Source organism: Mytilus trossulus, chromosome 1 (assembly GCF_036588685.1).
Source record: "Mytilus trossulus isolate FHL-02 chromosome 1, PNRI_Mtr1.1.1.hap1, whole genome shotgun sequence".
In the NCBI taxonomy this organism is placed as follows: Eukaryota; Metazoa; Mollusca; class Bivalvia; order Mytilida; family Mytilidae; genus Mytilus; species Mytilus trossulus.
In genome coordinates this window covers 87,300,727-87,317,716 of record NC_086373.1, presented here as the reverse complement: position 1 = coordinate 87,317,716, position 16,990 = coordinate 87,300,727, and the positions used below count along the sequence as shown (strand labels likewise).

General features: G+C 29.3%; 1 protein-coding gene across 6 annotated transcripts in view; it reads right to left on the bottom strand.

Moving 5' to 3' along the window:
• Nucleotides 1–1,959: 1,959 nt before the first annotated feature.
• LOC134688189 (ras-related protein Rab-23-like) overlaps nt 1,960–16,990 on the bottom strand; it is a 31,316-nt gene continuing 16,285 nt past the window's right edge. For all 6 annotated transcript variants that reach the window (XM_063548663.1, XM_063548675.1, XM_063548670.1 and 3 more), the window contains 5 exons: nt 10,842–10,918; nt 8,933–9,012; nt 8,380–8,462; nt 6,828–6,914; nt 1,960–5,939 (listed from right to left, as the gene is read on the bottom strand). In XM_063548663.1, the coding sequence (XP_063404733.1) occupies nt 5,755–5,939; nt 6,828–6,914; nt 8,380–8,462; nt 8,933–9,012; nt 10,842–10,918 (512 nt within the window). In that variant the 3' untranslated portion in view covers nt 1,960–5,754. The remainder of the gene's footprint in view (nt 5,940–6,827; nt 6,915–8,379; nt 8,463–8,932; nt 9,013–10,841; nt 10,919–16,990) is intronic.

Sequence of the window (16,990 nt, the reverse complement as noted above, 5' to 3'; positions counted from 1 at the left end):
CCGGATGCAGGAATTTCTCGCTACATTGAAGACCTGTTGGTGACCTTCTGCTGTTGTTTTTTTTTTATTTGGTCGGGTTGTTGTCTCTTTGACACATTCCCCATTTCCATTCTCAATTTTAAACACTTGAAACTTAGCAATTGACAGTGAAAATGAGGTCAAAGTCAAATAAAACCAGCGTAACCGACATAAAGATCATAAAATATGTCCATACACCAAATATAGTTGACCTAATGCATAAAGTATTAGAAAAATAGACCAAAACTAAAAAACTTAACTTTGACCACTGAACCATAAAAAATGAGGTCAAGGTCAGATGACACCTGTCAGCTAGACATGTACACCTTACAATCGTTACATACACTAATTATAGCAGACCTATTGCATATAGTATTAGAAAAACAGACCAAAACACAAAAACTTAACCATTACCAATGAACCATGAAAATGAGGTCAAGGTCAGATGACACCTGTCAGCTAGACATGTACACCTAACAATCATTCCATACACCAATTATAGTAGACCTATTGCATATAGTATAAGAAAAACAGACCAAAACACAAAAACTTAACTATAACCACTGAACCATGAAAATGAGGTCAAGGTCAGATGACACCTGCCAGTTGGACATGTACACCTTACAGTCCTTCCATACACCGAATATACTAGACTTATTGCTTATAGTATCTGAGATATGGACTTGACCATGAAAACTTAACCTTGTTCACTGATCCATGAAATGAGGTCGAGGTCAAGTGAAAACTGTCTGACAGGCATGAGGACCTTGCAAGGTACGCACATACCAAATATAGTTATCCAATTACTTATAATAAGAGAGAATTTAACATTACAAAAAATCTTAACTTTTTTTCAAGTAGTCACTGAACCATGAAAATGAGGTCAAGGACATTGGACATGTGACTGACAGAAAGTTCGTAACATGAGGCATCTATATACAAAGTATGAAGCATCCAGGTCTTCTACCTTCTAAAATATAAAGCTTTTAAGAAGTGAGCTAACACCGCCACTGCCGCCAGATCACTATCCCTATGTCGAGCTTTCTGCAACAAAAGTTGCAGGCTCGACAAAAATCAAAACCCTGACACCATGCAAACCTTCAATATATGTACAAACTGTTTGAAAAGAGATGAGTTCTCTAGCATTCAAACTGTAGCAGGAGTTATCCATAAATGCTTCATTCCATATGCTCCAGAAATGACTAAGTTCAACTATCTCCCAAAAGAGCAAATATTAATAAAAATTAAAACCCTAACCAGATGCACACCTTCAAGTTCAATATATTTACAAACAGCTAGTGACATATTTGTTTTCCGTTTATTCTTTTATATAAGACCATTAGTTTTCCCGTTTAAATTATTTTACATTGTCATATCTGGCCTTTTATAGCTGACTATGCAGTATGGGCTTTGATCATTGTTGAAGGCTGTGTGGTGACCTGTAGTTGTTAATGTCTGTGTCATTTTGGTCTTTTGTGGACAGTTGTCTCATTGGCAATCATACCACATCTTCTTTTTTTATGGTGAAGTGAAATCTTCCTAGCATTCAGACTAGGAGGAGTTATCTGGAACAATACATCTCCAACTACAAACGTATCAGTTACAGAGGCAAAACAAAAGGAATGATCACATTAGACTAAACTTTTCTTACTGTTCACATCTTTAAAACCAGCAAAATTATTTTGTTATGGTATTCCATTAAGCCCTATTTCTGCTCCTTGAGAAAATAAATCAAACTCTGCAATTTAGACTCTTGGAAGCATCTAGTTATTCAATGAAATTTCAACATCATCATATAAATAAACTGAAACTTTTCACTCCTGATACTAAGTGATGTTAAATTGTAGTTTTTTAACACTATTTCAATTTTGAATAATTTGACCTCCAGTATTTCATCAGTCATCTCTATATCTAATATGAAAGGAATAAAAATAACAAATATTCTTTTTGCAAATTATTTAATGTATATATGAACATGTAAAACACTCATCAACATGTACTTTAGAAGTACAGTAACTGTTCTAGTACAAATAAAAATTAACAGATCTATTAGTGTGACACAGATCTATACATGATATAAAAACTTATGACTATGAAACATTTGTGTAAAAAACTTTAAAATGATATAAATTATATAAAATCTAGAGACAGCAGTTGTTTCCACTAAACCCTGTGTAAAAAGATAGAATATATAACATTCTGGTCCCAATTTAAAAATAAATAGATTTGATATGTGTATTGTTATACAACAGATTCCATTTCTGTCTGAACAAGTGATCAAACAGTGTACAGAAAAAAATTACTTCACATTTCATACATTGTTGTACATGAGATTATAAATCATCTCAAAGTCATATGACCTCGTCTCCTTTAAACTGTTAATGCACAGACTTTTTTGAAAACGAAATAAATATCAATTCAGGAAACAAACAGTTTTCTTTTTCTAACAGAAAAAATTTCGGTTCCAACGATTTCACTCCAACTATTTCAGATCTTAACTTCAAAGTAGAATACAACGTACCTTATTAATTAAATAAATTAAATTTACTGATTTAAAACATCAAGTCAATTTTAGTATTGTAGTAAACCTACAATATTTTTGGGATAAAATTTCCATGTACATAAAAATGTTCCAGTCATGCATCCTCTTGCAGGTATAAAAATGATATTCCAACAGGAAACTATTGTATGCCCTTGTTACTGTTTTCCATATTAAGATATAGCATAACACTCATGTCTACAGATAAATACACCAAAATATAAAACAATTCTATCAAATGCAATATTCTACAGGCTATAGCACCAGTCAAAATAAAACTATACATTTTTTTTTCTTCATCAGTTAAATCTAATAAATCCTTTTTCAAACAGATTGTGAGATGTGGTATGTTGTATTCTTGAAAACAAACATTTTTTAACAAAACATACATCACAAATACCAGTTTGATTGCTTGTTATTTATCTTAATTTTCACTTACTATAAGAATACATAAACATTTGTAGTACCAACACTAGATATAAGTACCATCAGTGGTCCTAAATTTTATCTTTGAAAGCTTTTTCAAGGAATCCTTCCAATGAATTCAGTTACTGTTTGGATTTTCCCTAAATTGCTGTAAATTGTTTTGCTTGATAAAAACCATTAAAGATGATTAGGAAGCATTGACCATGAAAATGGAAAAACCACACATTTTATATTCCTTCTAGTTGAGACCAGTGGAGTAGAGATGGACAAGTTGATTTTGATTTCTAGTATGAGATCAAGGTCTCACATTTGCAGCTTTGATACACAAATTAACTAATTACAAAACATAATTTTGATTAAATAAACTGAAATTTAGGTAAGAGTTGGGTTGCAACAGACCTTTATATGACTTAACAGAATTCATCTGGTTGACCTGAAATTTACACTGAATAGATCACTGTTTAAGAAAGATAATGTCAATATTCAGCAAATCAATAATTTTCCTCAATAAGAAAATTTTGGCTATTATCATACCCTTCACCCTTTTGTTTGAAGGTTTAAAAAAATCTTAAATACTGTACCAAATTATTAAGAGGAAATAACAGACACTTGCAGAAATTGAAAAGCTTTTAAAAAAACAAAGCTAGGTTTGTTAAGTCATAGGACAGGATCCACTTTAAAAATAAAAAAAGTACAAACAGCTTACAGTGGTGGATCTAGAAATTTTCATTAGTGGCCAACCACTTGCAGCTTAAAAGGGGACCCGCTCCTGTCACACTTCAGTGATTTCCTATATATCCAACCAAAATTTTTTCTCAAAAAAAGGGGGGGGGGGCGGGCCCTCTTGACCCCCTTAATCCGCCTCTGGCCTACAACTTAAAAATAAAAATCATATGATCTTGATAGTTGTGCTAAAGTTTGGATTATTGCCCTTTAGTGCCACTTTTTATGGATTTGAACCCTTCAGTCATTAGAATCTATGTGGAGCAGTGAAGACAACAAAGTACAGTTTTCTGCATGAGAATGTTTGGTCTGTCACATGTATTGTAGTGGTAATTGTGATAATAAATGTACATGAATAATTGTTTATGAGTGGAAATCTAATTAAAATTTGTTACAATATAAAATGAAATTCATTGAAACATTTCTGATGGTTATTCAGAATAATATAGAATTTTAGAGGATTTTAATGGTAAAAAATAACATATATTCCACTTGATATGAGTTTTTAAACCAATATATTTCATATAAAACTTAATCCGTAAGTAATTCGACCTAACATTTTGGCTATGTTCGATGTTAAACTGAATGTATAAGAGGACTGGTGTGATGGAATTAGTCAACACTAAATGCAAGTAAGCGAGAAATCATACAGATCAAAGGTATTACAATATTTACACAACTCTTGAAAGAACAACTACTTTTAGGTCACAATCACATTAATTTATGATCAAACTACCCTATAAAATGTGAATATAGAATTGAAATATTGCACAACCTTATACAATCAATACACAAATTGAAATGTATGGAAATCTAGTTTTACTTCACATCATATAAGAAAGGGTTACATTTCACATTTCACATAATATGTTCACACTGACAAATGATTTCTTGCATATTCAGATTGCAGACAAAAAGTGTGTATATTAGTTTGATTACAAAGTCAAAATCACCAATATGGATATTTGTTACAAAAACATTTCAAAGCAAGATTTTCCAATTAATAGGTATATGACACCTAATATAACATGTTTAACAACTTTTAAACAAAATGTGCAAATGGGATATCTAAGATTGCTTCTTCAGTCAATTTTTCCTATGTGCATGGTTAATAGTGGCATTTTTGTTGTTTAAATCATGCACTTTTGACCATCACTTCACATTTATGTATAAACCAATAAAATTTTAATCAGTACTTTTTATTTAAACATATATATATATAATGAACGAAATAACTGGCATTACAAAAACAAAATTTAAACCTTTACTTAAAACTTAATTCTAATCTTGAAAGTAATATTTGGTAACAATAACTTTGGCAATTTAATATCATTTATAAACATGCTATTGCATGTCTGTGTTTTCTTTTTTTGTTCACTGTTTTGTTTAACTTATAATTATTATTTTTCTAATCAACCTTTCATAATTATTACCATTGTTTTCTAAAACTTATGAAATTTGTGAAAGAATTACCAGAGTTATCTCCCATGTGTGAAAGTATTCATATTTTACATGTAGAGCAAATTGTGAAATTTCTCTATAATAATATTATATCATTTATCATGTTATAAAACAACACTTTTCTATTTGGAAAATTTGGCACATACATGTGTATCAAATGAGATAATCCAACCCAGTTATTGTTCTTGAAAAAGATAAAAAAAATAAAATAAAAAATACATTCTTAGTGTTTTAACAAAAGTTGCACATACAAATTATACTGCATTTTAAAATCTGGGGTAAAAAATTAAGACTCTAAGAGACAGAAAAAGCTGCATAATACAAAATATCACAAAATTCTTTGTTTTCTTCATCATTTTTTTTAAAACATCTGACACACACACAGTAAAACATGTTTCTGCTTTCCTGTGATTCTCTTGATTAATGTGAAAATTGTTACATAACCAGACTGTCTTATAGTAGTATTCTCTATTGGTCAATTGGTCAGGTCTTTCCATATCTTTAATATCCATGGTTGGATATTTACTGTTGTCAGGAACAGCACTAATTATCTTATACCAGACAATGATATCACATTGGACTAAAGACTATAATATTACACATTTATCTTTAACAACAGATTTTTTGCCCTTTGTCCGTCGTTTACTAGGTTCTAATTTGATTGCTCCATCATCGTGATGATTTCTGTATTTATGTTTATTATTTTTTGTACCATTCTTTTCTTTCACATGGTTATCTTTACTATTGTTTATAGGTTCAGAGTCCATTAAACCTAAAATAGAAAACATCCATATATAGAAAAACATCAATTGTTGTTCTTTTCAAATATATCCTTAATCTCCTTTTCCAACATTCGATATTAAGATGTATTGTTATGAAAATAAGTCAATGTGATATATTTTAGGAAAAAGAGAAAATATAGAAGTTTATTCGTTCCAATGCAAGATACTTTTTAACAATGGAATAACAAAATACATCAAGCATATAGTTGCCAATTTATTCAAACAGTCTTTTGTCATTGAGTTGTCCCACTTTCCTTGACTTGTGAATTTTGATTGTCACCTTGGTATCTTAATCCTATTTTTTTCCTTATCTCAAATTTCATGTCTTCCATTGTCGGTGAGATAAAAATCGACATTTTCTTGTGGACAGTCTTAGTTTTTCATACATGCCCTTTTTTCTCTCTTCTAGCATACTTCATATCATTCACAGCTTCAGTTAGAAGTCATATTAGCCTTGTTTATGTATTGTGATGCTGTGGAATCATTTATTTTCATTGATACATCTCTTCTTTTTTTTTGGATCTAGGAAACATTGCATTTTTGTGGATGTTCAATATCATGGTTTTCCCAAATTTGCCTACCAGCCTTAGAAAATGTGTACTTTTTTTTCTACATTAGAATTTGTAGTTTATTGTTATATATATATATATGCACTTAATCCTTAAATTGGTACTCCATAAATAATAAAGAATTGACAGTAGTTGTTTGAGTATTTTGATAAGTTCTGGAGGCCAATACAGTCAGGTATGCACATAATTCTGTTATGATTCTGTTGCTACATGTGTTTTTTTCTTTTTCTATGTAGTATTGTTCAAAGATGACTTTTTTAGTTTATTGTCCTGTTTCTGACTTCATACATTCATATAAAACAAACTTACTTGTTCCTATAGTTTTTGGCAAATATTCTTCCTCCTCTTCAACTTCATTTATCTGTTCTAAGTATTTTTCTGATAAATATCTAAACACTGTAAATAAAAGAATTCTATATTTTAAAACAAGTTTATTGTTGGTTTTTTTTAACCACAATTGGTCCAAATCTAAATCAAATCTAATTTTATAGAAATGCTAAATGATCATTTATAAATTACTGAATATTTTGTCAGATTAAAAATTCCTTAACAGTTTTTAATCCTAAAACAACCACAAGGAACAGTTCAACTTTTTTCTATAATTTTGATCAAGCACAAATTTCACATTTTGCACACAAAAATAATTCCTCATAAGCTGGTTTGATCTTGCAATTACATAATAAAAATATTGAATTACATGTTCTTACACAAAACATTATATGTTTTCCATAAATAGCAGAAGAAAAATTCAAAATAATCAATTAGATAAATTCATTATAACTATGTTAACTACTCCTTAGACTTGTTTGGTTATGTTCAATCTGGTGTTGATATTGCTTATTTATTTCTGTAATGTTCTGTGTGTTTATGTTTTTTCAAAATTGGTTTTCCTCTCACCTGACCTTGTGTTGAGGCCAAATTGGTTTTTATGTTTCTATCTTTTAGATTCAAATTCTGTTTGTTAAGGTTTCAATTTGTTTCATCTTCAAGACTTTTTTGTGTCAAACTATTTGTGAATGTTTCAGTTGGTTTTCGTATTCACAACTTAGTGCATAGAATTCTGTGTTTTGTTTAAATTTGTTTTCATGTTCATGCCTTTTTGTGTGTAAAATTCCCTGTGTTTATTTATGTAGGAATTGGTTTTAAGTACTTGACTGCGTATACACTTTTAGGGTTATGTAGGAATTATTTTTCTTGTTTATAATTAGTGTATAAAATACCGTATTTATTCTATTTAAAGCCCCCCTTCTAATTAACGCCCCCTACCGAAAATAGTGTGTTCAGAACTTTTGACTTCTAATAAACGCCCCCATTTTTCTTCATTTCCAATGACAAAGACCAGTTTGACGGCAAATTTATCGTTTGGATTAGCTTCCTCTTGTTCACATCTTAGTTTGTCGCCGATTGCATAACTCCAGATACTTTTGTAATCATGATAACCCCTAATTGAGCTGTTGAAATTATGTTCCATTGATGATGACGTTTGTTCTTTCGAAAATTTTAACAAATTATTAGATGAGGTCACATTACCGATAAACGCTATTTATAGATAATGGAGACAATAAGAAACACGTGTATGTTACTATAGTCTGTTTCAACAAAATTCAGGTAAAGGTCAATGAAGTAAGGTACAAATTCGTTTCTCTAATTGACGCCCCCTTTTTGGAAATTGTCTTCGCCCCCGGGGCGTTTATTAGAATAAATACGGTATTGCCTGTATGGGTTTCAATAGGTTTTCATGTATCTACATTTGTGAGTGTAATTTTTTTGTATTTAGTTTAGAATAAGATTTTTAGTTTTCTATAATTGAGAGTGTTAAATTCTGTAAAGCTTTTGTTCAAACATAAATTGAATTTCTAACCTTCCTCTACATTTAAGTTGTCTTTGACAGAGGTTCTATAAAACCTTAATCGTAATCGTTTGGCAAGATTCTCTGCTTCTTCTCTGTAAAATATCAATATCAAAACATATTTAATTAAACAGATAATGAGAGATCTATTAAAAAAATAGTCAACATACTTATATACAAAGAACAGGGTATAAGACTAGTAAATGTGTAAGAATTTAAATCAATTCTGTATATATCAAACAGCATCAATAATGCAGAGAAGTAAATTATCTGTTTCACAATTATATTATTCTATATGTCTGTGTTGTTGATAGTAGTTGAAACAGTTGTTACCGATGTCAACAGTTTCTGTATTTGCTGGAAAAATTCTTTATACATTTTGTAACGATTTCTTACTAATAAATTTCTAAATTTCTAAATTTTAAGGTTTGATATGATTCCCTTTTCTGATATCTAAATATTTAGATGTCAACTGTTATTTCATATTTACTGTTCTTAGATTTTTGAGACGTATTTGTTTATGAACTATTTTAATTTTCTTGTACAAATTTTAATTGTGACTTACGGTTCTACAACAGCATCATCTATGAGATCTATTTTATTCTGTACAATGACCATACCAATCTCTCCTACTTCATCTTCAACCTTCAAAAAATAGCGTAATCAATTAAATTGTAAAAATACATTGAATTTATAACAGTTATGAAGGGCATATTGAAAAATAGTAAACAATTAAAATGTTGAATAGGATTTAGCCACCAATTCAGAGCATCTGAGATCATCCACTGATGTTTTAGTATTTCTATGTTGTGTTTTTAGACTGTTGTTGTTATTCTCACTTTTTTTGTATTGGCATTTTTAGTTTGTCTATGGCTAAAAATTTTATATATCACAAAGGTATCTTCCGTCTAAATTTAACAAACTTTGAAAGGATATGTTTTCATCCTAAACATCAAGATGTCAATGTTCTTGTGCATGATGATTTTATGATTTTATGCTTTTCAGAATTTAGTGTATGACTTATCCTGATAGGTTGTTGTGTACAGTCAGTATTTATCATTTCTAAACACCTTGTGGACTCTTTAAAATATAAATAGCAGAATCATACATTTTCCTTTGCCCTTAGGAAACCACAAAGCCTCTTCTAGACTGTAAGGAGTATCAGATACATGTATTTCAAAGTGCAGAATTGCTTTATTAGGAATATAAGTTAAAATTTGCTTGCTTATTTTTACAAAATAAATTCAACAAATGTAAAATTAGAAACATCATTTATATATCTATGTAATATTTGGGAGTTATGTAAACATCATTCAACAGGAAAACTGTTGGATTTTGTCAAATTTTAGAGACAAAATTTCACTAATTGTGAAATTTCACTTGTTGGCTTTGCTAAAAGTATCACAATAATACTAAAATAGAACCTTTTATGATTTTCATATCTCATAATATTTTTTAATGTATTTCTGATAAAAAGATATTGAACTTTTCTTGAAGCATAACTTTTTATTCAAATTAGATAATAAAGGTGTTATAAGGTCTGTCCTGTGGATATTTATTGTAACAAACAAATAATAAAAACTTCTCCCATTTAAAGCTTAAAGGTCATAAGGTAAAGAAAACAATAATAAATAGTCAATTTTCAAATTCATTAATATTCTCAGTAGAAACTAAATTTATGATAATGTTTAAATAATAAAACATTACAGACTGCATGTAAACATGGCACTATTTATTAACTGCCATTACCAGTGAAATGAAAATACTGAACAAAGATGCAGATATTTTATTTATTTTCTTAGGTTTCAATATATTAACATTAAAGTAATAAAATTTAGCCGTATATAACTTAAAACCTAAATTATATTTTAAATTATAGTTTTGAATTTTGATGTGAAATAATACAATCACAGCAAACTATAAATATATATTATTTTTGACACATGGTTTTGTTTTGAACTGTTGCCTTTTAACATGATAACAATAAACCTTTGACATGACAGAAATTGTACACTTAGATTGTTATACCTGATACACCACCTGAGTTTATCTCGTTCCAGCTTGTTCCTCAGAAAAAAACAATATTTACCTCAAATTTAAATCTTTAGTTTCATTGATTTGTAAAAATCATTTTCCTATTAATGTTTGATAAGGTACATATAATGCAATATCATGATAATTAAAGGCTCAAAAATTGGAGTCAAAATTTCTTTAATGAATAAAACTAAATATTTGATAAAATAAGAGGTTTTGCAGTGTTTCAGTTACGAAATACATTTAGGTTTGAAGCACTACAGCAAATATGCATGACAAAATAAAATTTAAAAAAAAACTTATATCTGACAGATGAAAGTCTTGCAAATATTTGAGGTATGTCATTTGAATTTATAAGTCTACAAGTCCATGTTAAAAAAAGTGGTTGCTTATATTGAATATAAGCAATCTGCCCTATCTTGGTAAACAAATAATGTTACCTTTTTCTTCCATGATTCAACAGCCTCAAAAGAATCTCTGTCTACTGTGGAAAATGCCAACACACATGCCTGAGCACCTATGAAAAAATAGAAAATATTCTGTTTTAAACAATATACAACATAAAAATAACGGTAAGATTATAAAGTCACATGAGTGGAAATAACCAAACTTTTTTGACATTTTTGAATTGACAACCTCATCATTTGGACAATGGTGTGTAGTTGTCCCATCATGCTCATAGGCAATTATACCATGTCAACTTATTTCATTGTGACCACTTGAATTTGTACAAGCATCAGTCTAACTTGCATTATTCCACCCTGGCTACCTACAGAAATATGTCCATTTGACCATTTATCACATTTATCTTGGTGGTGATATGGTAATTATACCAATAAAGATATTAATTCCTTTAATCAACTTATGGAAGTGAATAACATGTACAACATACCCACTAACTTTGTCCTGAGCCTATAGTTTGACAGCAGGAATTAAGCAAACTGAATTGATTGATATATTTTTTTTAAATGTCATAATTTTCTAAACTTTTACTCTGTGATAAAAGATACACCTATATTCAAGAAACATCATATGATATTATTTCATTTTTTTTCCTACCATCATAATCATATGACAGCTATAATATACTGACCATGAATACCATGGCCTAGTTGATTAATAATAATGAAGTCCATGTATGATGTCAGAAGTATCTTAGTAAGTGATATCAAAGTGGTATTTAATAGCATTCAGATTACTTTTGATGAGTTCAATATACTCAACAGGTTCAAGCTTTGACTTTACTGTAGAATTTTTTCACAATACACATTTCAGTACAATAGTGAAATTGATTACTTAGGTTCATTTCCATCAATATTAATTATTGGTTATTATTTTGTAAGATATCATTTAGGACTTGGACACAATGGATTCAAAAGTGTTTTTCAAATTTAGTCTTTAATTAGAATTCACAATAGGAATTGTCAATATTAATGAATAAACATGCTTACAATAAAATTACTTTTTTACAACAAAGGAATGTACAAAAAAAGAAATATAATATTAAGATGTCATTTTTTTTTCTAATCTGAACAGACTTATTGTCATTGCTGCATGCAAACTTCAAAGCGGCACCTATTGTAAGTTTATCTGTAATAATTTTAGTGTAGTAACTGGTACAAACGCCTGCACCTTTGAATGATGACATTCTACTTTTTAACACACACATAATCCTTTATCTACATATTTTTGTCAAAAGAAAGCGTGCAAAACCTGCCCTGCCCTGTCTTTTTGTAAAAAAAAAATTGTGTGCTTTATGCAAATCTGATGTTAAGCCATTTCCCACAGAATTAGAGTTTGTTCTTAAGTTGTGTTGCGGTACCACTGTCCCCTGTTAGAGAGAGGGAATAAGTGCTCACATATATATCTCTGCCACATTCTGTCGTGTAATTTATTGGTTGTAGTTGGTTGCCGTCTGTCTTTTTTCTTGTTTTTCTCGTTTGGCCATTTATTTTTTCATTTCAATTGATAAACATTTACATATCATGTCAGGGCCTACATTGTTTATGGTTATATTATAGTTAATTGATCATAGATTTTCACTTCTAATACAAAAGCAACAAGGATACACAATAAAAATAATTTGCTGTATAAATATTTGGTCTGCGTAGTAAAATTAACAGAACAAATCATCAAAAATTAACAGTACAAATCATCAAAAATTAACAGTACAAATCATCAAAACAGTCTTAGAGGCATGATTTTTTTATTAGTTGTTAATGGCTTTGAACTAGCTGTCAGATAACTGTGAGTACTCTCAAATCTGTTTATTGTGTCATTTTGTGTCGGGATGTATGAGTACCCGGCCACGTCCACTATTTTTTTGTCTATCTGATGAGTTAACCCTTTTCAACTGATTTTTATAGTTCGTTCTTATGTTGTACAGTTATACCACTGTCCCAGGTTAGGATCCCGCTAACATGTTTAACACCGCTACATTATTCATGTATGTGCCTGTCCAAAGTCAGAAGCCTGTTATTCAGTGGTTGTCGTTTGTTTATGTGTTACATATTTGTTTTTCGTTCATTTTTTTACATAAATAAGGCCGTTAGTTTTCTCGCTTGAATTGTTTTACATTGTCTTATCGGGGCCTTTTATAGCTGACTGTATGCGGTATGGGCTTTGCTCATTGTTGAAGGCCGTATGGTGACCTATAATTGTTAATGCTTGTGTCGTTTTGGTCTGTTGTGGATAGTTGTCTCATTGGCAATCATACCACATCTTCTTTTTTATATTAAGCAACAACAAAAATTAACTATATAAACAATTTTTTACTGTGTCTATAGATATTATTTTTCCAGACATGATAATTGTAAAATATTAAAAAATCAATCTTCTCTTTTCATAAACTTTCAATTAATGAAGATTAATGATGATGTTCATTGATTAACAGATTGTTACATTACAGTAATTTCCAACAGGTAATTGATCTTTTATAGAAGAACCAACTTTCAGCATGCACTTGGGACATTTGGTATTGTTGATACAAAAACGTAGGTTCAACAGTTTGCTCCCTTTTCTTACTTTAATTAACTTATGCAAAAATATATATGTTGTTTTACTAGTAAGATATATTCTTTTGGTAAAGTGGATTTCCTTGATTTTTTTATACACTGAAGATATGTGTGAGATATGGAAACTATTTTTGTTTAACAGTTTTATGTAAATTACAATTTTAAACATTGATCTGTAAAATAATCTGACACAAATTCCAAGGGACAAAAAAAAATACAATCTTGTAAATAATCAGTTAGGAAATATATCCAAAAAAAAACAGAATGTAAAAAATAAATGCTGTGTTTATCATTCTTTTCTAAAATTATAATAATATTGAATATTTTTTTATCAGCTGTTTTAAATTATAGCTTTAGTTTTTTTTTATTGATTTTCTTGTATTGAAATATGGTTTGCTACAGAGAAATTAAGTAATAAAGTTTTAAAAGCAGTTCAATTAAATACTTATCAGGGTATATAATAACATAAATCAATGTTGAAATACAAAGTCACGTCCTTGATTACTTTGCTTTTTAATAAAGGTGTTATCAGAGAATGCACTGAACAACATCGATTATAAAATATGCACATGGTTGTATACAGATATCTATATATAAATCAAATAATCAAAGATAAAAATCATTCAATTTGAGTTTCCAATATTTGTTTAATGTTTTATTGTCCTTTCCCTTATCAAGAGCAGTTTAAAAATTGTATCTGCACTTCAGCAGAATAGAAATGGCTCATTAAATTCTTTGTCAGGTATATGAAAGAAATAGTGGAACTAGCATGCCACTTTCCCTCCTTATGCATATATTTTATTTATCAAGTATAATTCCCTTACTCTCTCCTCTATCATGTCTAGAGAACTTGTCAGATTAAAAGTGAATATTGATTCGTTCTGTTTTTCAAAACGTAATAAATATTTTTTTATTTATAGTTATTGTTTATGACAATGTGCATAAACATAAAATCAAAATTCATATGGAAATAAGATAATAAATCCTGTTAACTTCATGTGAAAAAATGTGAAACTTTTGACTTATAACTGAAATTGTATTTATCAAAAACGCTAACAATTTACTTAAAAGTTGATATTTTCTTTTTCATTTCTTATTTAAAATGTGTAAGAAGTGAATAATGGATAACTGTATAAATAGTCTGCACATCTTGCATGAATTGTGATTACTTTAAATCTAAAACACCATCTTTCTATTGCGAGATCAAAGACATTCATTTAAAACATCAATTAACTTCTGATGTAAACAAAATTCAAGCTTCTATGTCACTACCACTTAAATATCTATGCTTAGCAAATAATAAGAAAGCAGGCAATACATAACAACTAGCGACATCTGTGTTCCTCATTATTAAAGTAACAACTTTGTTAGAAGAGAAGCAGTTTGTTCCCTTGGAATTGCCTACTATATATGTATGGAGAGTTGTCTCATTAGCACTCACACCACATCTTTCTCTATCTATATTTAAATATTTTCATTTGTCATATTATTTATGCTATTTTTTCCATTCAAAAGTGCTATTTTTTCCATTCAAAAGTGCTAAGTTAAAACTTTTGTTTACAAAATGTTGGATTACTTACATTTTTGTAAGTAGTTTAACCTTTATATGTAATGAGAATGCATTTATACAAATTAAATGTTACTTTAAAATGATGTATGAGGGTGAAAATATTTGTCAGTCACTAATTGATGCAATATGCAAATCTGAACTTTATGAATGCTTTACAAAACTTAATTTACAATTGCCACTAAATGGACCTATTAATCTGTATCAATTCAAACATTTTTTTCTTTCCAATTCAAAGGTAAAAGGAAAGCATTTTCACAAAATAATTTGGACTAGTTTAACCTTTATATATGTGGAAAGTCATTTACCTTTAATATAGGCATGATAGGAAGTACAAATTTATCATCCTCGATGGATTTACTACTATTCAAACATCAATGTAAACATTTTTACATATTAAACAACACTTTACACCTACTCTTCATGTTCTTTTCCTTCCCCAAGTTTGTAAACATTACCAATGCATTTTATTCTACTTAAAGACAATATTTACAAATGTTGGTCATCCAAGTTAACTTTAATAAACTTCAACTTTTCATGATAAAAAATTATTTTTACACATTCAAATAAACTTGGGCAAATCAAATAGTTATAAACTAAATTCCATTAAATTTTCATTTGCAGTTTAGATATCATGTCTAAAATTCATTAAATTTAAATTTACAGGTTAAACATATCAAATGCTTTAAAGTAATTTTAATAAGTCTCAAAATTGTGGACTCTTTTCAAACCTTCAAAACAAATCTAATATTGACATGAAAGATTTCTATGTAATTCCTTCCGCTAAACAGTAAATAATAAATCATGTTACCCAGTCTAATCAGCTAAATGTATTTTATTTGGGATTGTAAGGTTTAAATCGGCCCTGCCTTTACACAGTGAAAAGCTAAATTATACATAACTGTACTTAAAATAAAAATGTTAATCCCAAGATTTTAACATCTGTGATTCAGGTCTTTTAAATAAATCTTTTCAATTTTGCATAACAAAACATAAAAATAAGTCTGGCATTGTGACGACTTTAATTTCAAATATATTTTACCCTTTACATTTTGTTATAACAACATTATATTATTTTAATAGCATTCTGCTCTACAGGACCATAGTTTTGTTACTGTTATGTTTTAATACTGAAATTATTCAGACTAAATGGTGACCAATACAATAAGGTTATTGGTCTGTAAGTCAGACTAAATGGTGACCAATACAATAAGGTTATTGGTCTGTAAGTCAGACTAACTGGTGACCAATACAATAAGGTTATTGGTCTGTAAGTCAGACTAAATGGTGACCAATACAATAAGGTTATTGGTCTGTAAGTCAGACTAAATGGTGACCAATACAATAAGGTTATTGGTCTGTAAGTCAGACTAAATGGTGACCTATACAATAAGGTTATTGGTCTGTAAGTATTCAGACTAAATGGTGACCAATACAAAAAGGTTATTGGTCTGTAAGTCAGACTAAATGGTGACCAATACAATAAGGTTATTGGTCTGTAAGTCAGACTAAATGGTGACCAATACAAAAAGGTTATTGGTCTGTAAGTCAGACTAAATGGTGACCAATACAAAAAGGTTATTGGTCTGTAAGTCAGACTAAATGGTGACCAATACAAAAAGGTTATTGGTCTGTAAGTCAGACTAAATGGTGACCAATACAAAAAGGTTATTGGTCTGTAAGTCAAACATTTACACCTGCCAGACTCTTATACTGTTGTAACAAAACTAGTGCATTTATTTACTTCTTTATTTGAAATAAAAATAATTACATTTATGTATCAGTTTACTGATATGTGTACTACATGTATGTGCATATTATTATACTACATGTTAAACACTACCTTTTTCCCCTAGAATGAGGGTAGTAATGCCTTTTAACTTGAGACGTCAAACATTCTTTTTAGCTTTTATAAGCATCAAATTTATTAAAATTTTACTGTGATTTGCCAAACATCTTTATGGTGATACATCAGCGATTGCTAATAATTATTGTAACTGTTATTTTT